Here is a 27,500-nt window from a genome sequence, read left to right on the forward strand (position 1 = left end):
GGTTTAGTGGATACAGTAGTGATATGTATCAGAAAGATTTACCTGCATAATCTGTATTGACAAAATGTGTACTCCAAGCAGTGTACGTTAATATTCAATAATAATAATAATAATAATAATAATAATAATAATAATAATAATAATAAAAGACAGACAGTAAAACATTACTTGTATAACATTTGGCGGTGGATTGACTGTAACAGGTACCAAGATGGTGTTGATTACAGATTTTGTTGATACTCTTGAATATTGCAATCAACCGAAGGTGTTATACCTCTGATAATCTGAAGAGTAGCAGACTTCCTAAAGATGTTTCTTACAGATTCATTCCACCAACTAAAAGTGGCAGATTTCTTTTAAGTTCATGAGACAGCAATGGCTTGAAATCTAAAACTCCACTTGTTATTTTTAGGTTTCATTTCAGACGGGAGTTTTGGAGGTCTTTCAGCTGGTGCCATTGCTGGAATAGTTATCGCGTGTTTAGTAATACTTTCTGCAGTAGCTGGTGGAGGGTATTATATTCATAAAAAAAAGTAAGTGAAAATAGCCTTCATAGTACCAACCAGACATCTCTCCCTTTTTTATCATGTATTAATATGTGACTGACTTCAGATTAACCCTAACATTACACAAACTTTACTCTTTCTTGTATTTCTTGTTTATTCTTATACATTAGACTTATGGTAGTCTAAACAATAAAGAGCAAGAATTTACTGTATTACCTGAATGAAATTATTAACATATCACTCGTCAATTAATTTAATCTGTTGATCCCATTTATACATTGTTTTTTTAAAAACTGCTTAACTTGTGTAAAAATGTAAATACTTAGGTTACAGTTTGATTGTAATTTTGATTTGCATCTGGTTGCATGGCCACATTTTAACAATGCTTTATTTCTAATATTTAGAATCGACAACAAAGCTCCGCCACAATCTGATAATATAGGTTAGTATCTATCTGATTTAATTCATCCAACACTTAGACTATCATTCTTTATATAAAACAACAAAGACCGAATGCAGAATAAACTAGGATATCACAATTATACAAATAGTACATGTGAATAATAAGATGTATCAATTTTTTTTAGTAGAAGTAGAAGAATGTGTGTATGAGAACATGTCAACATATGAGAACCCATCAACACATGAGAACACAATATATGCGAACATATAAACTGAACGACCTACTTTCCCTTAAAAGGTGAGTTTTTAACTAATTATTTTGATTTGGTAAAGAAGAGATTTATGTATTTTGAAGGACGAAGCGCTAAGAGGTTTCTGTAGAAAGAATTTTACTTAGTGTATCTAAAGAAACTACTATAGGACAACATTGACTGATTGACTCATAACTAGGGCTGACAATTGATTAAAATATTTAATTACGATTAATCGCATGATTGTCCATGATCATTTTTATCTGTTCAAAATCTACCTTAAAGGGAGATTTGTTAAGTATTTAATACTCTTATCAACATGGGAGTGGGCAAATATGCTGCTTTATGCAAATGTATGAATATATTTATTATTGGAAATCAACTAACAACATGAAACAATGACAAATATTGTCCAGAAACCCTCACAGGTACTGCATTTAGCATAAGAAAATATGATCAAATCATAACATGGCAAACTGCAGCCCAACAGGCAACAACAGCTGTCATTGTGTCAGTGTGCTGACTTGACTATGACTTGCCCCAAAACTGCATGTGATTATCATAAAGTGGACATGTCTGTAAAGGGGAGACTCGTGGGTACCCATAGAACCCATTTTCATTCACATATTTTGAGGTCAGAGGTCAAGGGACCGCTTTGAAAATGACAATGATAGTTTTTGATGATTTAGCACAAGTTTGGTGCGTTATGTAGCTTCCTTTGCAGCTAACTAGTATAACATGGTTGGCACCAATGGATTCCTTAGGTTTTCTAGTACAACCTCAAGAAGATTGATTGCATTAATGTGTTAAAGAAATTAGTGGAGTTAAAACGAATTTGCGTCAATGTGATTTTATTGCGCTAACTTTGACATCCCTAATTATAACATACATTTGATCAAAGCCAGAACTCTTGCCACGAGTGACATTACCCTCTTTTTCACTTTTTGTCCAGCAGGCCACTTGGAGGACAAAGAACACCAAAACAAAATGATCCAGCCATGACATGTTATTGCCTTATTGATTTGCATGGCAAATGTGTGAGCAAATATTTTCTATTTACTCATCCACTACAGATTAACCATAGCATTTCTGCTGCATTTCCTGTTAAATGCAAGTCCAGGTTTTAGCAGGTGGGTTTATAATAGCTTTTCTGCTGAAAACCTTATGTGATTGAAAGGGTTCAAATACAATGCAAAGCCTGTAGGGCTGCAGAGTTGAGTGAGAAAGGTTTTAAACTTTGGGCTCTCTTACACTTAATGTAATGTTAATATATGATTATGTGTGACAGGCAAGAATAATGCAAGAATAATTAATTTTTCAGGCATAATTCATTTATTTAGAGAAAAGCTAATTTATTTGTTGTATCGGTTTCAGGACATGTCATTTAATTTTTGGATGTAAATATGCATAAAAACTGGTCACTGTAGAGACTATGCAGCACATATGCAGTGAACCAGAAAGAGGAATAATGCAGATAGGTGATGCAGATCCTTGTGTGTGTGGGTTGATTGTGCGTTGATCTGTTGGTAATGCCTCGGGGTTCCAGTAGGGGGATCGCGCTCCTCTTCCTCACTCAATACAGAGACGAGTGAAGGGAAGAGCTGCGTGTGTGATTCATTCATCCTTCTCTCTCACTATTTCCCCTGTTTAAGGTAAATAACGTCCACAAAGCACTCTAACGTTGTAAACACATGTTGTTAAGAATTCGTTATACGTTGTTGTTGTTCATTATAGAGGAAAAGTGCACATGTTGTACTCTGTATTATGTTTAAAAGTTTCTAGCTAACGCTGTTGCTATGTAAACTAGCTGCCGGATGCATCGTGGTCCCGTCGTAGAGTCCGTCTGGTTACTTTGTCGGCGGCATTTAAGCTAGGCTGTTACATTCATATATGTGTATGCAGCTGTTGATTTTATAACATTTAAAGGTGAATTCATGTGTCTAAAAAAGTTAAAAAGCTAAAAGGTTAAAATACATTTCATAAGAGAGACTTCATGCTGTATTTGAATTAAGAACATTTAGAAACAGTTAAAAAGATCATTTAAATGTTTTAGAGAAAGTTAAAAATGTAATTAAGCCATGATCACTGTGGTCCAGAAACTGAGTTCAGATGTTTAAATGTATGAGTTTTGTTTACATTGCATTACATTTCAAATGTAACTCAATACAGAGACGAGTGAAGGGAAGAGCTGCGTGTGTGATTCATTCATCCTTCTCTCTCACTATTTCCCCTGTTTAAGGGGCACAACATCTGCTTTTATTGATTGAAAATAGCTATGCTGGCTTTTTTGCACCAAGACAGTTAAGTAAAAAGACATTTCTTGTTCTGCTATTACTAAACAGTGGTGAATGTGTTTACATTTAATTCTGGTGTTTGATAACTGAAGCAATGAAATTACTATTTGTTATGTGTTTTGTGTACTTTCTACATTTCTACAGTGTATATCTAATGCTTTTATTATCCTGTTCTCTTATTGTGTAACAATTGTAAACAATGCAATGGAAACATAGCGGGATGGGATAAGACATTATGCAAAAGATACATCAATATACTTTTAATAAAATAATTGGGAAAAATTGCACAACGAAATATTAATGTTTTCTATGTCATGTGGTTCTAACAGCAACAGTTATTTAAACGCAACAGTCAAATACTGGCAACTGCAGAAATTAGGTTTAAAGTTGATAGCAATTTAATAAAGCTGTATATAAATCCTCTTAATGTTCACATGAATTGATACTTTTGACTTTTCCTCATTTACTGTCTACAAACAATAAAGAAATGATCATGGTTAAATTAAGTTGTGCCTCTGGAGTTTCTTCTTGACTGTTGACTAAGCTTCATGGACAAGTGAAAGCTAATCATCAGACTCTTTATAAATATAGTCCTATGGTGGCTGTAATTATAGAGACTCTTGTCCAAGTAAATACTTAAAATCTCCAAATGTTGGGTTGCAAAATGCTTGAACAATGAGATATATCCATTGAATCTGCAGAGCATGTTAATGCTAAAAGCTATACTGCCCTCCTGTTGTGGAACTGTGGTTGTTCTGGCAGTGTGGTGAATAATCTCTATAAACAGATTCTGCATATGAATTTAGAATCTGTAGCAATGAGACAAGTTGATATTTAAATGACTATGGCGAGATTTTTTGGGGGATCTGTACCAAATAAAAATGTTTTTTTAAAAGTTGAAGTAGGCTATATTGGAGCAAATATGATTAAAAAAAGTTATTTTTATAAAATAGTCGTTATATCCTGACAATAGTACATTAAACAGGAAACCTGAAAAAAATCATGCGCCTCTGTGTCCTACGGTGCTCCTAATGGCATCTGCAAGATTTCACAGACCGAAGGAAAACAAGCAGTCAGCGCTGATCTGAGGTCTGCTGTCCATGAGAGCCGGCTGTCAATCACTCGCAAACTCTGACCAAATGGACAAACTTGGCAGCGCTGATCAAATATGAATCAATATCATGTTACGTTAGTGCCTTTTTCTCGCCTCAAATGTTTTCAGAATCATCTTGTAGTGCACAGTTTAGCTGTAAAATGAGAAAGTTTGTGACCCAGCCGCCAGGGTGAGATGGCTTGAAGGAACGCCAAGTACCGGTCACATGACCGGAGCAGATTTTAAAGCCTGAAAACAGAGCCATGAGGAGGTGTACTGTAGATGTCTAGTTATCTCTCAGAAGACTTGAATTACAATATGCTGAAAGGTTATGATGGAATTTTTGCCCAATGATGCCAAAATTATACTGCCTACTGCCACTTTAAGACTGTAGAATATGATGTGTAGGCCAGGACATATCTGCAGCATGACAATATTTAATCTAAAATGGTATTTTGACACACATTTCACCTTTGATAAATATTGCGCCTCCTGTGATTTGAAAAATGCAGTAGGCCATATTGCGATTTAGATAAAAAATTTCCATTAATGGCGCAGCCTTAATCGGAAGCATTCTGGTTTCTGTTTGTAGTCTGTGTAGTATAAACCAAAACACATTTGAGCAGGCTTTGGTTCAATGCAGGTAAACAGGCCATGTGGAGAGCATAAGAGGAGGAACGCATTGCCGAAATGCAATCTCAGAACCCACAACGATGATTTAGCTTTATATTAGCTTAAAATTAGCTTATCAACTGGCTACTTGTGTAGAGGAAGTCTTAGCCCGGGTATCCACTGGCTACACCGGAATCACAGAAATATTGCCCTTTCCTCCAAAAGGCTTATCGCCGTCAGACCGATAGCCGATGGGTTCTGAGATTGGTGAACAAAAGATTAAAAAATGTGGTATTGATGTGATTTACTGAGCAGGTCGTCTTCCTGGATGTTTAACTCTCACTGAGGCTACAACAGGGAATGAGCAACAGATCTTTTTAGCTTGAGTTAGACTGGTGCTCAGTCACCACTTTGGTCCAGACTGAATATCTCAACAACTATTGGATGGACTGCCATGACATTTGATACCGACATTCAGGTGCCCATCAGGATGAAGTTTGATAACTTTGGTGATCCCTTAGCATTTCCTCATCAGTTACTAATTAACATAGTAAACTGAGGTGGTGGCCATGGTAAACATCATACCAGTGCTATTAATGTTAGGACACAACATGATTTATCAGTTTTATTATTGTTGTTGTTATTTGTATCTTATATCATTGTTGGGACTTTTTAATTTTTGTATTTTATTTTAATTGCCTGATTTTATTTTCCTCATTACAGTCCTGAATTGTTTCTATTCTGATTCAACCGTAAAAAGCACTTTCTGTCTTTGTTTTGAAAAGTACTGAATAAATATAGCTTATTATATCATTGTTACAAGCATCATCATGTTAACATTGTTACTGCATGTTAGTATGCTGATGTTGGCAGAGCTGCGTCACAGAGCTGCTTGCATGGCCAAAGTCTATTTTTACTAAAACTTTTGACATGATCAAGTATTATATAGTAACTATGAGGTAATAGTGAATACCAATCATAATTTCTGGTGTACAGAACATGCGTCAACATCTTTTATTAGCTTGTTGGGTAAGTTTGGAGAGCCACAATAACAAGGGGTTAATTGAATTAATAATTAAGCTTGCCAAGCCTTTGGACGTCTTGATGACATGTTTCATTTATTGCAGATAATCTCAGAGACACTTATTCCGTTGTTGCACACACTCAGACGGCAGAAGGTCAGATACCATTAGGACAGGACCAAACAGAGATACACCATGAACTATACGTTTCTCAGGTCAACCATACTTGTGTTCCTCTCCTCAGGTAAGAAATGTATTAGAAATTATTTTTAAATTCATCATCAATACAATGACATATTATAAAATGTTGGCTAACTGCTAAATGTTCACATTGCAGCAGGTCTTTGCTATGGAGCCGGTGTACTCCCTGTTGACTTACATCGTGGAGCAACAGGCGAGAGTGTGACCTTCACAACATCTGTAAAACCGGCAGCTCAACCATTTATGGCATTGGCTTGGAGCTTCAATGGTACCACCAATGTAATAACGTCAACCAGTGTAGATGTGGTGGGACAAGGCTATGAGAACAGGATCACTCTGGATAAATCTACTGGATCTCTGGTGCTTAGAAACCTGACTGAAAAAGACAGCGGAGAATATGAGTTAATGATCATCCCACACGGAGCAGGGCAGATTCAAGGAACTGCTAAACTGGAGGTGTGGAGTAAGTATGACTTAATTAATCTGGCGTTGTATTTAAAATAATGCTTGTGTAATATCAATGAATTTGGAATGAAAAAAAATCAGTTACTATTTACAAGATGTCTGTTTTAATAATCTCTCTTATCATCTTTCTATTCAATTTTTGTGCACAGCCAAACCGCCGAAACCCACTATGGCCTGCCCCACAGAAAACCTAATAGAAAATAAAACCTCCCTGAACCTAACCTGCAATGCTGACGGCCTCGTGTCTAGAGTGTGGATGAAGCAAGGCCAACCTCTGGTTGCTGGAGGCCGATACAGCTTTCACGATGGCAACAGAGTGTTGTCTATCAACCCCTTGAACAGGACAGACACTGGAGAGTTTCTTTGCAATGTCAGCAATGATTTGAGTTTTGATACGCCCAAATGCAGCCTCAAAGTCTACTGTAAGTACTTTCAATTGTACTTTAATATGCCACAGCATGTTTTTTGTTTTTTTTACATTTATTAGCGCTGTTTATTAATGCAAATGTGTTTTAACGCCACTCATTTCTTTAATGCGAGAGAGAAGCTACTGGCATCATATGAAACTACAAAAACCTAAGGAATCTATTGGTACCAAGCATGTCATATGAGCCTGTCACCAAGGTTAAATAACGCTCCAAACTTATGCTAAACTTTGTCGGGGAAAAACTGTCATGGCCTTTTTCAAAGGGGTTCCTTGACCTCTGACCTCAAGATATGTGAATGAAAATGGGTTCTATGGGTACCCACGAGTCTCCCCTTTACAGACATGTCCACTTTATGATAATCACATTCAGATTGGGGCAAGTCACGGGCTGTATTCGAAAACCGCATACTGCATACTACTGAGGAGCGCAGTATGCAGTATACAGTACATACTGCATACTGCGTTCCTCAGTAGTATGCAGTATGTGACAGTTAAAGTGATGTATTTAGCAGTATGCTAGACGAGGCTTAAGCCTTTAAACCAGCTCTTAAAGCACAGGACAAAAAAAAAAAACTTTTAACACTATTACAATATTATCAAAAAATACAACTTTGATTTTGTTGTTTATGTTCTGCTTGTTTACTTTATAAGATACTGCAGGTTTAAACTATTTATTCTAACAGCTCATAATGAAGTCCGACAAACATGATCATCAACGAGGAGAGACGGGAAATATAAAATATTGATCCACAACGTTTACTTTACTCAAACTGCTTTTTCAGTTACAGCAAAAAAAAAACTGGACTGATCTCCCTCCAGATATTAGAGAAATGCTAAAAAAGTGTCATGTTGTCTCAGCAGGAATCTCTCTGCCCCATCAGAAGCTGCTCTTTCTCTCGCCACTGTGCTGCTCTGCAGCCGCTCTACGCCCTGACCGGCTCTCCAGCGAGCTACGCCCGCGGGCGATTGTGGAGCTTTTTAACTTGAAAAAAGGCAAATAAACACAGGTTCCTGTTAATTTATAATGGACATCTGGGATGTGATATTTAAACAAACTATCCGTCAACAAGGAAATAAAAGCCTCTTGTCTACGAGACCGGAGTGAGCTCCAGCAGCTCATAGCGGTCTCTGAGCGTGACTACCCGGCTTGCTGGCAGCGACCCGGGCAGGCGCTCGCTGGCTGTCACGGTATTTTGTGGAGCTTCTAAACTCCAACAACGGTGGAACAAATGTTCGATTCGCCATCTAACATCGTAAAATTGCCGATATTAATAATCTACACAGTTGATTTCTCGCCTCAAAAACTTTCAGAAGTGAATTTAGTGTTGAAATGGCTACAAAAAACGTAAAAAACGAGCAGCTTTTGGCTGCTGTTTTTGTACCGGTAGCCTGTGCTGTTCCGGCGCTTTGCATTGTGGGATACAGTAGGCGAGATAGACTGGTCCGATGCATACTGGAGAATTTTTCCAAATCAGTACGTCATCCGGGTATTTTTGGCATACTGGAGATTTTGCTTTTGTTCGCATACTGCATACTACATACTACATTTTGGCCAAATTAGTACGTACTACTAGTATAGTATGCGGTTTCGAATACAGCCATAGTCAAGTCAGCACACTGACAGCTGTTGTTGCCTGTTGGACTTAAGTTTGCCATGTTGTGATTTGAGTATATTTTTTATACTAAATGCAGTACTTGTGAGGGTTTCTGGACAATATTTGTCATTGTTTTGTGTTGTTAATTGATTTCCAATAATAAATATATACATACTTTTGCATAAACAAGTATATTTGCCCACTCCCATGTTTATAAGAGTACTAAATACTTGACAAATCTCCCTCTAAGATACATTTTGAACAGACAAAATGTGAAATTAATTTGCGATTAATCGCGATTAAATATATTAATCGATTGACAGCCCTAACATTTATACATTCTGAGTATTTGCTTATAATTGCTCGAGCTCTTATAATATTTTTTTCGTCAGTCTCGTCATAATCATTATCTTCTTCCTCATCTGTTCAGATGGACCTGACAAACCAGTAATCGATCAGTCGCCAATAGGAGCAGAACTCGAAGAGAGTGTCTTTCTGAGCTGCTCTGCTGACTCCCTACCAAGGGCAACTTTCTTCTGGACGTACAAACACATGATGATGCACGGGTCTCTACACTACATCCATGAGATGGAAATTAAGCACCTGGGGAGGTACACCTGCACCGCCCGTAACCCTATTACTGGGCTGGAAGCCTCTGCGTTCCACATACTGCGTGGTATTTAAGCTCTCATTCATAACTCTCAACAGTAACTTGTTAATATTGATGTGATTGCTAATGGAAAAGACAGAGTAATGCTTTTTTTCTTCTGATCCAGACTCCTCTACTCCCATCAGTGGATCTATGTCGATGATGTTTTGCACTGTCCTGACCATGGTGGCACTCATATCGGTCTAAAGACTGCATTTGTCTGTGGAAATAGATGTTATATAACAAGCTTGCTCATTTTGATCTACAATTGTCTTTATTTTAGATAATATCTCTGTGTTAAGCATTAATGCTGTGTCTCTTTGAATGTTATGTTCACATAAAGCTGCGAATGATAATGGAGAATTGTCCTTCACATTTTGCTTTTCTCCCTGCAGTATTTTTGTAATGTTCTACAGTAATATACATCTGTGACATTCATTGTTGTGTTAGATGACTAACAGCTGTCTCAGTTTATCCTTTAATTGTATTTTAATACAACTAAAGTATTGCTAATTGCGGTAATTTAAAGTACAACTTGCAGCCATGGCTGCTTACAGATTCAGATTTGATATTTCAGGTGTTGTGTAACAGAGCTACTTTACATACTTTGCTCTCGAGTCATTCAGCCTTCAAACTATGATAAAGTGTTTAATGCTCTTTAATATTGACTGAAACCTGATAACGTCTTATCAAATTGCCACTATAATAAACTTTTATTAAAACTCTATCAGATTCTGGAGTGTGTTAATGAACACCATCATGTACCTTTCTATTTCTTTGTTTTTCTTGTTCCACAAGGGTACGCCTACATGCTGCTGCCATAAACCCTTAAGCATCAACTGATAAAACCGAAGTGGACTTCACAGCAATATTATACCCCAAACTCTTGCCATGACCAGTCATAGTGGATGTTTTTGCAGTAAAAAAGTATGCAAACAAAGGTCAGGTACAACCAGTGTTCAGTATTAGAAAAGGGAAACTGAAACAACAGTGTTTAAGTAATAAGGGTAGAAGGGCAGACTATCAGCAGAGTATAAATTAAACTAGTAGTAGGCATTTATCACATACTTAATCCTTTCATAAAACATGACATTTGGGTTATTTTCACATTTTGGGTTAGTTACCTTTTGACCACAGAGGTCTGGACTAAGTTAGTTACATCCACCTGTGTTGGTCTTATTGTGGGTGGTGCATACAGCAATGAAACCTAAGGCCAGGACTAAACGCAGGAGTTGAACCTCTAAAAGCAAACCAAATAGCAAACATAATTTGGTGAAATCAAGTAAAAGCATTGGAAAATTATAGTTTAAAATTTACAAGTAACTTGCTTTTCAAGATAATATAATCTGTTTAATCCACACAGTGATGCCAATTTAGCAATTTTGTTGCCAGATTTAGCAACCTTTATGCCAAAAGTTGTAGCTAAATAGTACTCGCACGGACGTGTAGCGCGCCTGCACAAGCACGAGAAGTGTTTTAAATAATAAGGTTTTAGCAAAGCTGCACGTGTTTGGGAAGTACTGAGCATACAACTGGATAAATGAGACTTGGTTTATACTGCACGAGTTGTGTGAGAGTTTGCAAAAAGATGTTTGATATAGTTTTGCTGTTGTTAAACCGGGTCTCCATTTACTTCAATTCATCAAGAATTTTCTCAGTTTTTGGAAAATTTGTTTTTTTTACCGTGGGGGCATTCGAAAAAAACTTACTTTTCTTCACAAATTCAAAGTAGCACGGGGTGAGCAATTGATATACAAATGATTATTTTGGAGGTGAAGTATTCATAGCTTGAACTGGGACGTATTATAATGGTGTGACGACCCCTGCCCTTCCCTGCCAATCTGTTATTTGTCTACTTGTTTTTCAGGTACCAGGTGGTAGGGGATCATTGGTTATAATTAGCTGATGAGCTATTGTACTTCACAGTTGAAGTAGAAAGTAGAGTTGACAAACTGTGTCTCTATGCAGGAGCCAAATTTGTCACCACATGGATGATTCCCACTGTGTAATATACTCTCAAACGAACATTCAGATTGTGATATGTATACATTTGGCTGCTATTCCTGTTTCTATGTATTTCTATTCTGTTGTATACAGTCTAGTTAACACACCTGTTGACAAGACATACAAACATATAGTTGTCATACCTGTACAGTACTTAGGTAGACTGTTTATCTGTATTTTCGCATTCTCATGAGTAATTTGTGACGACGACAGTATCATTTGCTGGAAATCTCCCAATATTACAGGGTTGAATAAATTCTCACACACTGATAAAATGCTACTGATAGAATACCCACAATAACAGCACATTATGTACAGCATGTGGTTTTATTACTTTATCATCACCGTGTTATAAATTCATCATATCAGTGTAACATATTGTTCAGGCTGCAACACACCTGAGGGAGTAAAAGTTTGACTGCATGAGAAAATGTCAGAGTACAGGAACTATGTGCCACCAGATTTAATGCTAACGTCAACATTAAATTTATTAAACTCTTCAAAGTATTTTAAAAGTTTGCTGTAAGAATTGTAATACTAAGGACATAATTAAATCAATACATGACACTATAAATCGATAAAGGAAAGGGAGCATGGGAAACAACTTTTTTTCCTTTGTCATTCCTGCAAGATACATTGAAACTAGGTTTTATTAAGTCATTTATTGTAGGATTGATAAAATAACTATCCTACAATATGTTTCATCTTCTGTATAATGGCATCATACAGTAGATGTTTTTATAGCTACAGTAAACAATGTTGCCTGTCCTCGGCTCTGCGTTATCAGAAATAACTGCTTGTCTCTGGCTTAAAGAAGACTTTTAAGGAGGAATAAGTAGCACTGACGGCTATCGTTTAAAATGGATACTGCAGACCAAATTCAAAATATTGGAGAGAGTTGTCTCCCCCCGCAACCTCCTCCCCAGACTTGAAGCTTATGCGAATGCCAGGTTGAGGACACTAAACCTAGACGGTCGCAAGACGAGCACAATATTATACTTTGCCGGGTCAAACAACAAAGAAAAACGTGGTTTGAGATTAACCTAATAATAACACAAGCCTTGCGCTAACTTACAAACAGTAAGGGTGTAAACAGTGTTGAGCAGATTACTTAGAAATCATTACCTAGCTAACATTAGCTACATCGTTTCACTAAAATATCTACCTAACAATCTAAACTTTGAACACATTCATTGATTCAGCCACAAAATTGAATAAACTTCTAAAATGGGTATATGGTTTCTATTAAACAAGATAGATAAATAGCTAGTAGCTACTTAATTTGGATGTCCGTATTCGTTCAATGTAACGTTCTAGTAATCACATTCGTAAATTGAGTCAATTCAGAGTCAAACTTGCGGGCATTGGGGGGCAATGCCTGTCCAAATAAGCTTTTGTGCCCCCCTAAAATTCTCAAAATTCATTATATTATAATAAACATTAAATATGATAAGCATGTATTGATAAATAAAGAAAACTGTATTGCTTTCAAATGCAACCCTTGGGGGGCTCGAAACGAAAAGACTGAGCCGAAGCCTCTGGATGCTCCATTACGCACAGCCGGGCACTGCCGGAGAGGCGCTGCGTAATGCACGGAGACATCAGCCGCAAAACGCCACCCTTAAGGGGAAGAGAGACTCATTTTATGATTTAATACAGTAAATATATAACATATTTCTCCTTTAACAATGACAAAGCTGATGCTGTTCTTGAGAGCAAAAGCAAGTAATAAAGGTTGAACCAATAATATAGATTTACTACATATGTTGCAGCTAATGTACATTGACAAAGATTTTATATAATAAAATAATGAATCAAATTGTTGTCCGTGCATAGAGTTTAATGGTGCCCTTTAAAACATTGCATGTGACTGAAATAAATGAGGAAAACAATATGGCTATGTTAACATAATAAGTTCATGTTATGCACTTTATGTCACTTTTAAAAGCTTTTAAAGCTACTTTTCTTGTGTCTCATTTCTTCAATAACAAATACCACTCTGTCCTGGATTTTATCAGAATTGTGTTGTTGATTGATATAAGTGTACCTGAAGTTTGTTTATCAATCTGATTTATAACAAATCAGATAAGAATAACAATAACACCCACCAACGACTTCTCACATTAATTTCATGGCTCTTACTCATTGGTTGTCACTGCTGTCATGGACAGTGTGTCTAGAGTGAGACACCACAAAAGAAGTAAAGGTTGTAACAGGTGAAGAAGTCCTTTGCCCCTCCCCTCAAACACACATACTGTACTGTACTCACAGCACCTCCTCTGTGAAAACACTTTACACACTCTATGCACCTGGAGACTGCAGGAGATATGGAAACATCTGTAAGACTGTTGATCATCCTGGGAGCCATCTCAGGTGAGAAATAAACACTTTTGCACACAACTCTTCCGTCAGGTCATGATTTTTCAGGTTATATATATTAAATTTGGAAAGCTGACACAGAATATTATTTTAACAAGGTTGATTATTACAGTTTAACAGGGCTGTCCTCGACCACAGATATTCTTAATTGACTGACACTCATTCGATTTTGTCGACTAATCGATTAGTTGATTTAATCGACAGATCTGTAAAACTGACTTTCTCCACAAAGAATCACACAAAAGCACCACTTTAAATCTTGTGATTACCAGAGATGTGCTCATAAGTTTCTTGGAAATAAGTCATTCAGCATGACAAAAGCATTAAAAAATTACTCTTAGTCAAGTAAAACCAAAACGACCGATTAGTTGAATAAGAGGGGGCAGCCCTACTGTTCAATATGTTAAAAGTGTAATATCAAAGCTTCTGTCCAGCTATACTTGTCCTATCTTACTTTAGGTCACAGCTGGATCTAACGAACTACAACAAAAAAGTCTTTACATGCACCTGCATTAGATTATTATTATTATTATTTAAAATTGACATGGCATAGGACATTTTTAATCATATTTGTATCAGCACTTATTTCAGTTGTAGTGATTTTTTTAATCTCAAAATATTAATAGTTTAGTGCTCATGGTCTAGGTTACATAACATTTTCTTGTTAATATGACATCTGAGATACTCTAGATTACACAGATAAAATTATAAAGTCCTCACACCAAATCTTGCTTTTATTCAAATGACAGTAAATAAATATAAATAATGTGTTTTATATTTTTTTGTTCACAATTGGTAGCAAAGAAGAGGTAACACCTCTCTCAGTTTGATATTCTTGCATAGACAATTTTTAATGGATTTGTTTTGATGCTTGTTTCTGGTATTTCAGTTTTTAAATTGATTACATTCTCCCAGTGATCCACATTGCATTGTATTATTATCCTCAGTAACATTTATTCCAAACATTTAACTGTCTCCTCCAGGTTTAAGCCACGGAAATGTTGTGCTGCCCAACAGTTTTACTGCAGCTGTTGGAGGGGCAGTGACGTTCACCACAACAATGACTCAACCAGAAACACCATTCATGATAGTAGTCTGGAGTTTTTCTGATATCAATGGTGCTCAATCAACTAATGTAATAACCTCGACTACTGCAGACGTAATTGGACCAGCGTATACAGACAGGATCACCCTCTTCAAGTCTACTGGATCTCTGGAGATCAGGAATCTGACTCTTAGTGACAATGGAGAATACAGCATTTCCATTATACCAAATGGTGGAGCACAGCTGATGGGAAACTGCAGACTTGTCATACATGGTATGTAGTAGGGCTGTGAATTGGCAAGAACCTGCCGATACGATACGTATCATGATACAGGGCTTACGATTCCATTGTGATAAATTGCGATACTGTAAGCAAGTCAATATATTGCAATTTTTAAATCTAATATTAGGAAACCCGCCATTGTATAAAGAAAACACCACCATATGCATAACATCTGAGTAAAAAAAATATTTTTTTATGCAATCAGAACAGTGGAATCTGCTTTTGCATTTAACACGGTTAAAAATCAATACAGTGTTTTTGAGAATCAATATAGTACCACAAAACATAATATCGTGATATTCGACTTTTTCAATATTTTCTTACACAGTATGTTATGTGATGGCATGCATGATGCAACACTGTTTCACTGTTAAACTAAAAACGTACAGAAAACTTACTTTTTCAAGATTTTGTTCCTTTAAAGCAGTGGTCTCAAACTCAATTTACCTGGGGGCCGCTGGAGGCAGAGTCTGGGTGAGGCTGGGCCACATCAGGTATTCCACAAAAAAAGCTTTGTTAAAAAAAAAACAATCTTCTCAAACGTCATTATTAACAGTTCTTTAACTTGAATGGGTTCTTCTGAACATGGCCTATTGCGTCTCCCACTTTTCCTGAAATTGTCTGTGCTCGTCACCAACCTTTCTCTTCACTGCAGGCTTTGAAAAAGACATGATTGGGGCTGTGTGACAAGATATATATTCATTCCACTTGGTGTCACTCCGCAATAAAGTTGTGCCTGCTGTGTTTGTGTTGCTCTGCAATTACACCACCAAACCGCTAGTTGGCGGCGGCGTCTCTATGAGTTTCCTCTTCTTCTTGTACTACAAACAGAAACTGAGCGGAGTTGGAGCTAATAACTGTTGAACCACAGAACTTTTACTGACATTACTGCAACGCCGAAAAGAGAAAATATATCTGAGTCGATTTGTGTGAACAAACATTGAAAAGATGGAGGCAGAGAGAAGTAGAACTTGGTCCTGGCCGCTCAGCATCGCTGAGAGACTGGACCAATCACAGCTGTTGCGGTCTGCGTCGCCGCGACGTGTAGTTACATTTCTGGAGAGGTGCACGTCAGGCTACGGCGTCGATTACACGCAGAAGTATAAATCAAGCTTTAATCAAGCTTATGCGATGTTACACGGGCGCCGCCATAGTTGTTGTGAAATGTTTCTCTGCTTGCATCAAGCCCGGCCGATTGCCCGTCCCCGGGAGCCATATACCCCAGTGTGATTGGTAGGTTCGTTCAGCTCGGGCTCGCGCAACAAAGGGACCTTCCACGGCAAACTGCCATTCACATAAAACTCGCGGGTTGAGGGCGCCTGGTTAGCTCAGTTGGTAGAGCGGGCGCCCATGTAACAAGACTTAGTCGTGACCGCGGCGGCCCGGGTTCGAATCCGGCCTGTGGCCCTTTCCGCATGCACTCTCTCTCTCCCCCCTTTCCAAGACTCTATCCACTGTCCTGTCAATAAAAATGAAAAAATGCCCCCCAAAAAAAAAACTTTATAAAAAAATTTTTTTTTTAAAAATTTGCGGCCGCACTAACATTAAACTTTCATATCAAGGTGGGGGCCACAAAATATCGTCTTGCGGGCCGCAATTGGCCCGCGGGCCGCGAGTTTGAGACCCCTGCTTTAAAGGCACCAATCATTTAAGAGAGTGATACCTTCACTGACACAAAATTACCACAAAATCAAATACAATGCCATCATGTTAAAACTGAAGAAATGCCAGAAGTCAAAAGAATTTAACTTAACTTCATCTTCTTATGTTCTTACTTTAACAATTAAAATACAAAATGCTTCCACTGATATTGAAAATCAATGTCAAATTATTGGAGTAGCTAAATCTTTATCACTTTGACCTACACCATATCTTTCCTGCAGCCTTTTCTCTTATGCAATATTGTTATCAGTTCAATAAAACCTTAAAGGAAACGCTACTGCGCCTGCTCTATGGGCCCAATGGATGCGGAAAATCACCGGAAGATCAGGGTACTTTATCACTCTGCAGTTGAGACACTTTGGCTTCATGTGGTACTGAGCAACTCTCATAGGAATGAACGGGAGCCCGCCTCCAACACTGTATCCAGTTCTCTTTATAGATCCATGTTTAAAACGGCAGTCAACTAACCAATGGGTGAAGTCATGTTGACTACGTCCACTTCTTATATACAGTGATTGGTTTTTTTCAGAACAGATATAGGCCTATTCACATGATTGTTCATTGTGCATCTTTAGGGTTAAGAATGTTGTCATTATTTAAAATGTACAAAATGATAATCAATAAATATTTTCCCCCACAGCACCAGTATCCAATGTAAAGGTAAATGCCAGCACCGCAGACATTTTGGAGTCCAGCTCTGTTCGTCTGTCCTGCTCCTCCTCTGGATCCTCTCTCTCTTTCCTCTGGCTGAATGGCAGCTCTGAGGTTACAGCCAGCGACAGAGTTCAGCTCACTGATGGAGGCGCCACTCTCACTATAGTTAACGTGACCCGCTACGACCAGGGACCATTCAGGTGTCATGTGTACAATCAGTTCAGTAACGGCACCAGCGATCCAGTAAACCTCTCCATCAGCTGTGAGTTACTAATTTAAATACTCTATTGTTTCATGTTCCTCCAAATCCAAGAGCTTAAAAGGATCACACTTACATGAAATACTGCAAAATTACAAAATGTAGCAGCTTTGTCTAAAAAAAAAATGTTACTTTTATTTGTGCTGAGGTTGAACAAGTGATCACTGCAGATAGTATGACAATGATGCAGTTCTGCTTTTGACTGGTACAAAACAATTATGAGCCGTCACACTGAGCTAAGCACACTGCATGCCATATATTCTTAAGTTACTAACATTTGTAAAGTTGACTCATTTTGTGTTTACTTTCCATGTATCACACAATGCAGACGGCCCAGAAAATATTCATTTGAAGCAATCTCCATCGCAAGAATATTATGACCAAGGGTCTGACATCATCCTGTCCTGCTCAGCTGACTCCAGACCTCCTGCCATGTTTAAGTGGTTTCTGAATGGAGTCTTGCTGGCTGATACAGGACCAGAGCTCAGACTGATGAACGTTCAGATGAGTCAGAATGGAAACTACAGCTGTGAGGCCTTTAACAGCAAAACTGTGAGATCTCAAACATCTCAGCCTTCAGCTATAACTGTACTGGGTAGGTGGAAACGAAAAGTTTTTTACCAGTGGGCAACCATCGGGTCTGAAAAGTGAAGCCAATGCGGAACTGCCTTAAACTTGCATTCTTTCTAATAGCCAGCAGGGGGAGACTCCTCTGGTTGCAAAAAGAAGTCTGATTATATAGAAGTCTATGAGAAAATGACCCTACTTCTCACTTGATGTATTACCTCAGTAAACATTGTAAACATGAGTTTATGGTCTCAATCACTAGTTTCAAGTCTCCAATACAGCATGATGTTCATTTAGTAAATTATGGTCCCATTTAGAGTCAAATAGACAACTGACAGGTCGCTACCACTGTGTTGTCCGGTCTGGGAGTTGTCCTTGTTTATCCCTTACATCTTTAACCCTTTCACAGTGTGTTTTCAGTTAATGAAAGTTATTTGTAACATTTTGGTCACCTAAAATGTCTTATTCAGCGTTCAGTACAAAAGCGGCAGTCCACAAACCAATCTGTGAAGTCACATTGACTACGTCCATTTCTTATATATAGTCTATGTTTTTTATGGAACAGATATAGGCCTATTCACACAATTGTTCATTGTGCATCTTTAGGGATAGGAATGTTGTCATTATTCAAAATGTACAAAATAATAATCAATAAATGTTTTCCCCCGCAGCACCAGCATCCAATGTAAACGTAAACGCCAGCACCATAGAAATTTTGGAGTCTAGCAGCAGCTCTGTTCGTCTGTCCTGCTCCTCCTCTGGATCCTCTCTCTCTTTCCTCTGGCTGAACAGCAGCTCTGAGGTTACAGCCAGCGACAGAGTTCAGCTCACTGATGGAAACTCCACTCTCACTATTGTTAACGTTACCCGCTACGACCAGGGACCATTCAGGTGTCATGTGTTTAATCATTTTAGTAACGTCACCAGCGATCCAATAAACCTCCTCATCATATGTGAGTGACTAACCAGCATGTTCATACATCATGTTCATTCAAATCAGACAATTTAAAAGCCTTAATACGGAGTCAAGTCATTTGCTTCAGGCTACTAATATGATTTACCTGTGATGTTATTTTTGTTGCTCTTTCCTCCCCATATTTTATGGGTGACCATATCTCTTAATTTTTCCTGCTGCAGTCGGCCCAGAAAATATCAATCTCACAAAATCTCCATCACAAGAATACTATGACGAAGGGTCAGACATCAACCTGATGTGCTCAGTTCTCTCTGGACCTCCTGCCTTGATTCAGTGGTTTCTGAATGGACACCTGCTGTCTAATACTGGACCAGAGCTCAGACTGATGAACATTCAGAAGAGTCAGAGTGGAAACTACAGCTGTCGGGCCTTCAACAACGAAACTATGAGAAATCAAACATCTCAGCTGTCAGTTGTCTCTGTACTAAGATGTAAGTTGGGGAGAACGACTTGTTGCTGAGGGCTAAAATGAGTATGTCAGAAATAAATCCTTAGGGCGCTTTCACAAGCCAACATTTAGTCTGTTTAAATTAAACTCTGGTGCGGTTCAACCCCTGTTGGGGTTAGTTTTGGCAGTTGTGAACGCAGTAATCGTACTCTGATGCAGATCAAAACAACCCGTCCGAGACCGCTTGCGAGAGGTGGTCTCGAACCGCTTCCAAGCGAACCAAAACGCAGGCTGTCTGTTCAGGCTTTTGTTGAGATGGACATAGGTAAACATAGTTAAGCAGAAGTCCGATGTTTGCTTGACATCTAGGCCAAAGAGAACATACAGTATATGCTAAATAAAGTCCTCAAGAACAGTGACGTTTATAAAGTCAGAAACTGGAGGAAAGGGGATTCGTGCACAGTCAATCAGCACCGAGTCAAAGTGGAAAAACTTTGTCAACAATATATCAAAGTCAGTGATTCTCTGCATAGAAGTGGCAGCTCTCGAGACGAAAAATAAAAGCTTGCTCCTTCATAAATGCCCCTCAGCGAATAATTTTTTTATTTGGTCCGCTTTAACTTGTACACTGTAAAACCGAACCAGACTAACTAAGTATCAATTTCACTCTGATTCGACTAGCCAAACGGACTATGGTTTGTGAAAGCGCCCTTAGAGACTGAGTAGCTGAACGTAATATTGCTGCAGAAACAGGGAACAGAAGTCAGAGCAATTGATTTGTGCAAACATGTTTTTGTTTTTTCTACCCATAGCACAAATCTCCAATGTTGTAATAACTCCCAACGCCACAGATTTGTCAGAGCTCAGCAGCTCCGTCTGTATGTCCTGCTCCTCTACTGGATCCTCCCCTTCTTTCCTCTGGCTGAACAGCAGCTCTGAGGTTACAGCCAGCGACAGAGTTCAGCTCACTGACAGAGGCTCCACTCTCACTATAGTCAGTGTGACCCGCTACGACCAGGGACCATTCACGTGTCACGTGTTCAATAATTTCAGTAACGCCACCAGCGATCCAGTGAAACTCTCCATCAGCTGTGAGTACTCTCTGATGTTACAACATCTGCATGCAAATGCTACACAGACCTTTAACAGATGCAGCTTGATTCATAATTATTACAACCATCATGTCAGGAGTGGGTTTGTCTAAATTACTTATTGCGCTCCTTGCTGTTTGATTGCTGCAGTGTTTGGCTGCTACTGAGTAAATTATAGTTGCGTTTAGTTTAATGATGCAGTTTGGCTCTTGAACGGCACACTTAACAGTAATGACCCCTTCACACTGAGCCAAGCTGGAGGCAATATGCAGCTTTTCTCAAGCTACTGTTCTTTTACTGGTGACTATACTGTTTTATGTCTTTCTCCTCAGTTGGCCCAGAAAATTTTATTTTGACAATATCTCCGTCTCAACAATACTTTGTGGTTGGCTCCAACATCAGCCTGATGTGCTCAGCTGACTCCAGACCTCCAGCCCGATTTATGTGGCTTTTGAATGGAGACCTGCTGGCTGATACTGGACCAGAGCTCAGACTGATGAACATTCAGATTAATCAGAGTGGAGACTACAGCTGTCGGGCCTTTAACAACAAAACTGTGAGAAATGAAACATCTCAGCCTGCAGCCATCTCTGTACAGAGTAAGTTAGAATAAGTTAAATGTTTACAACACTTTAAGTTTTGACTTGCTGCTAACCTCTTTTTACTTTTTATCCACAGCACCCGTCTCCGATGTGGTGGTGACTTCAAACAACACAAACATGGTTGAGTTCAGCGGCTCTTTCCGTCTGTCCTGCTCCTGCTCTGGATCCTCTCTCACTTTCCTCTGGCTGAACGACAGCTCTGAGGTTACAGCCAGCGACAGAGTTCAGCTCACTGATGGAGGCGCCACTCTCACTATAGTTAACGTGACCCGCTACGACCAGGGACCATTCAGGTGCAGCGTGTCGAATGGTGCCACAAGTGAAATAAGCCAGCCGGTGATTCTTTACATCCAATGTGAGTCTATGACAAAGGGACTGCAATTACTCTCAGGGTCCGATAAATCCCAGCTGTTTCAGTAGGATTGTCAGACCACAAACTACAACTATAGATCTAATGCTCATAATAAACAATGTCCACCCTAAGACCTGAAACCTCAGACACTTAAATTAACGTCACTTATATGATTAGCATAAAAGGGTTCCAAATGCCTTATGAGGAACAGCACAACACTTTATGAAATTAGGTTACCATGACCAAGGTGGTATTGTGTGAAGCATATATTTAAGGCTGTCCTCAATCAAAGAAATTCTTAGCACATAAGCACGACTTTAAATCTTGTTTTTACCAGAGAGGTGCTCATATGTTTCTTGGAATTAAGTCATTCAGCATGAAAAAACATAAAAAATGAATAATCAACTAAAGAAATCAAAATGACAGATAAGTCGATTTATCAACTAAGAGGGAGCAGCCCTACTTACATGTAATATTAACTGTTTTCTCCTCATTTCTGGATGTACCTCTGAGATGTAGTGGAGTACAAAGTACAACATGTACCTTTGAGATGTATAGTGGAGTACAAAGTACAATATACCTCTGAGCTGTATAGTGGAGTAGAAAGTACAATATGTACCTCTGAGATGTAATGGAGTACAAAGTACAATATGTACCTCTGAGATGTAGTGGAGTACAAAGTACAATATGTACCTCTGAGATGTAGTGGAGTACAAAGTACAATATGTACCTCTGAGATGTACAGTGGAGTAGAAAGTACAACATGTACATCTGAGATATATAGTGGAGTAGAAAGTACAATATTTGCCTCTGAGATATACAGTGGAGTATAAAGTACAATATGTACCTCTGAGATGTATAGTGGAGTAGAAAGTACAACATGTACCTCTGAGATGTATAGTGGAGTAGAAAGTACAATATGTACCTCTGAGATGTAGTGGAGTACAAAGTACAATATGTACCTCTGAGATGTAGTGGAGTACAAAGTACAATATGTACCTCTGAGATGTAGTGGAGTACAAAGTACAATATGTACCTCTGAGATGTAGTGGAGTACAAAGTACAATATGTACCTCTGAGATGTATAGTGGAGTAGAAAGTACAACATGTACCTCTGAGATGTATAGTGGAGTAGAAAGTACAATATGTACCTCTGAGATGTAGTGGAGTACAAAGTACAATATGTACCTCTGAGATGTACAGTGGAGTAGAAAGTACAACATGTACATCTGAGATATATAGTGGAGTAGAAAGTACAATATTTGCCTCTGAGATATACAGTGGAGTATAAAGTACAATATGTACCTCTGAGATGTAGTGGAGTACAAAGTACAATATACCTCTGAGCTGTATAGTGGAGTAGAAAGTACAACATGTACCTCTGAGATGTATAGTGGAGTAGAAAGTACAATATGTACCTCTGAGATGTAGTGGAGTAGAAGTATAAAGCTGCATTACAAATTGAAATACTTAGGTAAAGTACAAATAGGCCTACCTTGAAGTACAGTGAGTAGTAACGGTCCATCACTGCAAATGGGACCCGAGCTGGCACTCATATTAACGACGACACAGGACACAAATGTCCCAACAATAACACTAAAAGGTCCTTAATTGACAGCAAATAGTCAGTTTAGTGAAGTGTGTACTCACAGGTCACAGAAGCTCCGTTCGTCTCCGGCTGGTGTCAAGGAGAAACAGCTGCTAATAGTCCGGTGAAGCGTCCTGATGTGGCGTTAATAATAACACAGGTGCATCACCATGGACACCATTATCGTTTCGCTTCACCAGGTGAAGTTCGCTGAAGTTCAGCACGCAGTTTATTTCGTCACTTAATCCATAGTGTTGGGATATTTTTCGGCATCACAGTCACTTTCCACTCGCTCGTTTTAACAGGAACATTAACAGAAACAACAACTCGATCTATAACATACCATGCTAACGTGTACTCCAATTCATCCAAACCGTTATTCATGATTCAAACTGGCAACTAGGCCCAACGGCTCCTCTGGCACGTCACCTTCAGGCAACCAATCAAAAGACGGGGTCACCTGGGGTCAATTCTTTTTACATTAAAACAATTATTCATATTTTAATATTAAATAATCTTGTTTGCTTTACTTTCACGTTTCCTTAAAAAAACAAAAAGAATTTAATCAAAATAATGAGGACATTTCTAGGGATGCATTTTGCATTATTTTAATTAAATTGTTTCACGTTTCCTTAAAAAAACAAAAACAAATGAGGACATTTTTAGGGATGCATTTTGCATTTTCCCCCCGAAAAATGCAAAATGCATCCCTAGAAATTTCCTCATTATTTTAATAATAATAATAATAATAATAATAATAATAATAATAATAATAAAAATAATGAAATTTCCTCATTATTTTATTTTAATTAAATTAAAATAATGCGGACATTTCTAGGGATGCATTTTGCATTTTTCGGGGGAGCTTGAGCGCCCCCTTGCCACTGCGCCTGCTCTCAGCCCTCACAAAAGCGTGTCAAAGGTCCAATCCAATCCAAATTTATTTATAAAGCACATTTAAAAACAACAAAAGTTGACCAAAGTGCTGTACAATTATACATAAAAACAACACAATAAAACACTAAGACTAACTTAAAACCAACAGGACATTAAAATAATAAAAGCATTAAGAGCAATTAAAATGAGCCCCACTTTTAACAGCTACAACATTAAAGTGATGAAGACATTAATGCATCAATAATTATAATCCAATTATATAATAAATATCACTGTGAAATGGGCCATTCTGCATAATGAGTACTTTTACTTTTGGAAGGCCTACTTTAAGTATGTTTTGATGGTAATACTTTTGTACTTTTACTTAAATTAAAAGTTTTGATTGCAGGACTTTTACTTGTAACAGAGTATTTTCTAAATTGTGTTATACTACTTTCACTTTACTTACTTATAATTGTGATTCACAGTTATTAATACACAATGTTGTCAGAAAATTGTTAATTATTGGCAAAGGCCCAAAACAGTATGAGCTTTGTAACAATAAGTCTGATTTTGAAGACTGAAAGCCAAAAATAAAAAACACACAAAACACGTATGATGGACACATCAGAAGCCTCTACATAGAATACAGACAAACTACAGTATCTTCAAACAATCTGACTCTTTGGTTGTGTTACAGATGGACCTGACAACATGGCCATCAAAGGACCTGAATCAGTACGTGTTGGAGATTTCACAATGCTTTACTGCTCCACCATGTCTTTACCGCCACCAACGTTCACCTGGCTTTATAATGGAAAGCCAACTAGTTTGCGTGAGGCAGCGTACATCATACAGTCCATCAGAGGCTTTGACGGTGGGACGTACACCTGCACTGCTGTGAATGCTGTTACAGGGCTGAGTCAATCAGTGAGCCACCTGTTAACTGTTGTAGGTATGTGACAAAAAAAGAAAAAGTGACACAGAAAAATATAGAAACCAATGAGCCATATATATTTCTGTGTGTTTTGGAGAAATGTATTTAGGATATTCTTGTTTTTTCTTCAGATTTCTCGGACTGTGACTGCTCAGTTGCTGCTGGGAGAGCGACCATCTTAACAGCTGGATGTTTTCTACTTATTGCAGTAGTGTGTGGAACAATCATGTATTTGAAAAGGAGGAAGAGGTAAGCATGTTACAGGTATTGATTTCTTTTGAAAAAGGTCCATCGTGGCCAGTGTTGGAATGCAACTATAAGTACTTGTACTCTACTTGAGTATTTCCATTTAATGCTACTTTATACTTCTATTGCACTACTTTTCAGAGGGAAATATTGTACTTTTTACTCCACCACATTTATTTGTGCCGCTCTAGTCACTAGCTAATTTTCAGGTCAAGATTTAACATGTAAAACTCATCATCAGTTTAAAATTTTTTATGTATTCTTATAAATTTATCGAAATAAATGCAATAAAACAAAATGCATCACTAATAATATTCCAATAAGATATACCGGTATATAGCAGTCTTAGCGGGGTCATTTTGCATAAAGAGTACTTTTTAAGCTAATACTTCTTTTACTTGAGTAAGATTTTGAATGCAGGACTTTTACTTGTATTGAATTAAGATCTTTTACTCAAGGATTTAAAGTAAAATTCAAATAAAACCTCTCTGACACAATGTCAACACCAACTAAACTATCATGTTTCACAATAAGACTGTAGTATTGAATTGAATTACAATGCACAGAGGTTTGTGTCACTCAAAACGTGCATTTTGACAAGACACCTTATTTAAATTTTTCAGCGGCAGCACCAATTATGCAGCACATCGAAAAGGTTAGTATTCACCTGATCTAACTTCTTGTCTTTTCTTATCTTCTAAGACGATGGAAATACTTGTTTCTCAACCATAAAAGTCACCTACAGTAATGAATCATGAGAATTAACAAACTTCTGCTTTGACCCTCAGAACAATTAAGTGTGAGGGAGAACCGTTCAGACGTGTATAAGATCTCAGTAACAGAACAGAACGGCTTGTCTTCCTTTGACGGTGAGTTGAATGTGAATCAATTAAATTTATTCTGGAAGAGAGAACATCCACAACTCTGAGTTCACATTTTCGCAACTTCCTTTGTAATGTGTTAACTTTTCCTCCTGCAGCATAAATACAATGAGGAAACAGAAACAATTTCCAACACCAACAGTCTCAAAGAAAAGCAGCAATGTTATTTTTTTAATTTATTTGCTCAACCCAACCATTTCCTGCCTCTAAGATTACAGATTATTATGCTGAGTTTGATGTTCGATGCATATCTGAATTGCAACTTTTATGTAACCTGGTTTTACAATAATGTCTGATGGCTTTGCAAAAATTGGTTTAAAATGAATACTTACTGTATGCATGTGTAATATACTACAAAAGATGTACATAATTAAAATAATACTAATTAGTGTAATAAAGTAAAGTGTCTTTAATTATACAATACATGTTATGTATATATATGTGTATATTCAATAAACACTATATCTGGATCCCCAGTGCCTCCTGTGTCACTGCCTGTGAATACAACAGAAAACACCAAGTTCTACCATCATAAATCCACATAACACATAAAACAGGCAGCACTGGATTTTTTTAAAGTCTGAAAATAGAGCCATGAGGAGGTGCAGAAGTCTAGTTATCTCTTAGAGCACTTGAATACAATATGCTGAAAGGTTATTATGGATTTTTTGCCCAATGATGCCAAAAACGTTCTGCCTACTGTAGGTTTAACTAAGCCAAACTTTAACCAAAGAGCAGACAGATTATATATAGAGAGTTATATATTATATAGAGTAATCTTGGGGTTATATTTGAAGCCACTGACAAACTTTTGTGACATGTTTTTAAATATGGCTAATTTCATGGGAAGAAAATTTCCCTCCGAGGTCAAAAGGCTTAGAAAGACTTTCTATGATGTTATATGATGTCATTAGGTTTAAAATAATGTACACCGTTCATCAGATATTCCACATCAAGCTGCTCTGCTGCCCATATCGACTGACTGAACATGTCACTGACTCATACAGAGTTTATAATACATCAATGATGCCAAATTTCCGAAGGGATCATAAACTTTAATTTCACTTAACTAATCTTATCTTTAAAGCTCATACTGCACACAGAGGTGAGAACAGATAGATATGCTGTTTTGATATGAAACTGTTGCTCTTCATCATCTTAAATGTAATTTTTATTGAATGAGTATTGGTCCT

General features: G+C 37.8%; 2 protein-coding genes and 1 long non-coding RNA gene across 3 annotated transcripts; all 3 read left to right on the forward strand.

Moving 5' to 3' along the window:
- The first annotated feature begins 6,302 nt into the window (after positions 1–6,302).
- LOC141778747 (cell adhesion molecule CEACAM1-like) lies at positions 6,303–10,244 on the forward strand. Its single transcript, XM_074653170.1, has 5 exons — positions 6,303–6,424; positions 6,518–6,844; positions 6,996–7,268; positions 9,299–9,544; positions 9,645–10,244. Exons 1-5 carry the CDS (start codon positions 6,376–6,378, stop codon positions 9,722–9,724), a joined length of 975 nt encoding a protein of 324 aa, XP_074509271.1. The 5' UTR covers positions 6,303–6,375; the 3' UTR covers positions 9,725–10,244.
- A 4,626-nt stretch (positions 10,245–14,870) lies between these two features.
- LOC141779837 (cell adhesion molecule CEACAM5-like) lies at positions 14,871–21,914 on the forward strand (the record flags this gene model as incomplete). Its single annotated transcript, XM_074654869.1, has 6 exons — positions 14,871–15,219; positions 17,531–17,806; positions 18,132–18,441; positions 20,482–20,825; positions 21,158–21,424; positions 21,504–21,914. Coding segments are annotated over 6 exons (1,890 nt in total), but the record flags the coding sequence as incomplete, so codon positions are not given.
- A 2,925-nt stretch (positions 21,915–24,839) lies between these two features.
- LOC141778757 (uncharacterized) lies at positions 24,840–26,527 on the forward strand. Its single transcript, XR_012596131.1, has 4 exons — positions 24,840–25,429; positions 26,050–26,081; positions 26,215–26,295; positions 26,406–26,527. It is a non-coding gene; the product is annotated as an uncharacterized LOC141778757 (long non-coding RNA).
- Positions 26,528–27,500: the final 973 nt, after the last annotated feature.

Source organism: Sebastes fasciatus, chromosome 12, assembly GCF_043250625.1.
Source record: "Sebastes fasciatus isolate fSebFas1 chromosome 12, fSebFas1.pri, whole genome shotgun sequence".
Lineage (NCBI taxonomy): Eukaryota > Metazoa > Chordata > Actinopteri > Perciformes > Sebastidae > Sebastes > Sebastes fasciatus.

Excerpts from the sequence above, each read along its gene's own strand:
- LOC141778747 (XM_074653170.1), top strand. The coding sequence starts at position 6,376 with ATGAACTATACGTTTCTCAGGTCAACCATACTTGTGTTCCTCTCCTCA. Across the intron at positions 6,845-6,995 it reads TGCTAAACTGGAGGTGTGGA|CCAAACCGCCGAAACCCACT; the intron begins GTAAGTATGACT and ends TTTTGTGCACAG. Across the intron at positions 7,269-9,298 it reads ATGCAGCCTCAAAGTCTACT|ATGGACCTGACAAACCAGTA; the intron begins GTAAGTACTTTC and ends TCATCTGTTCAG.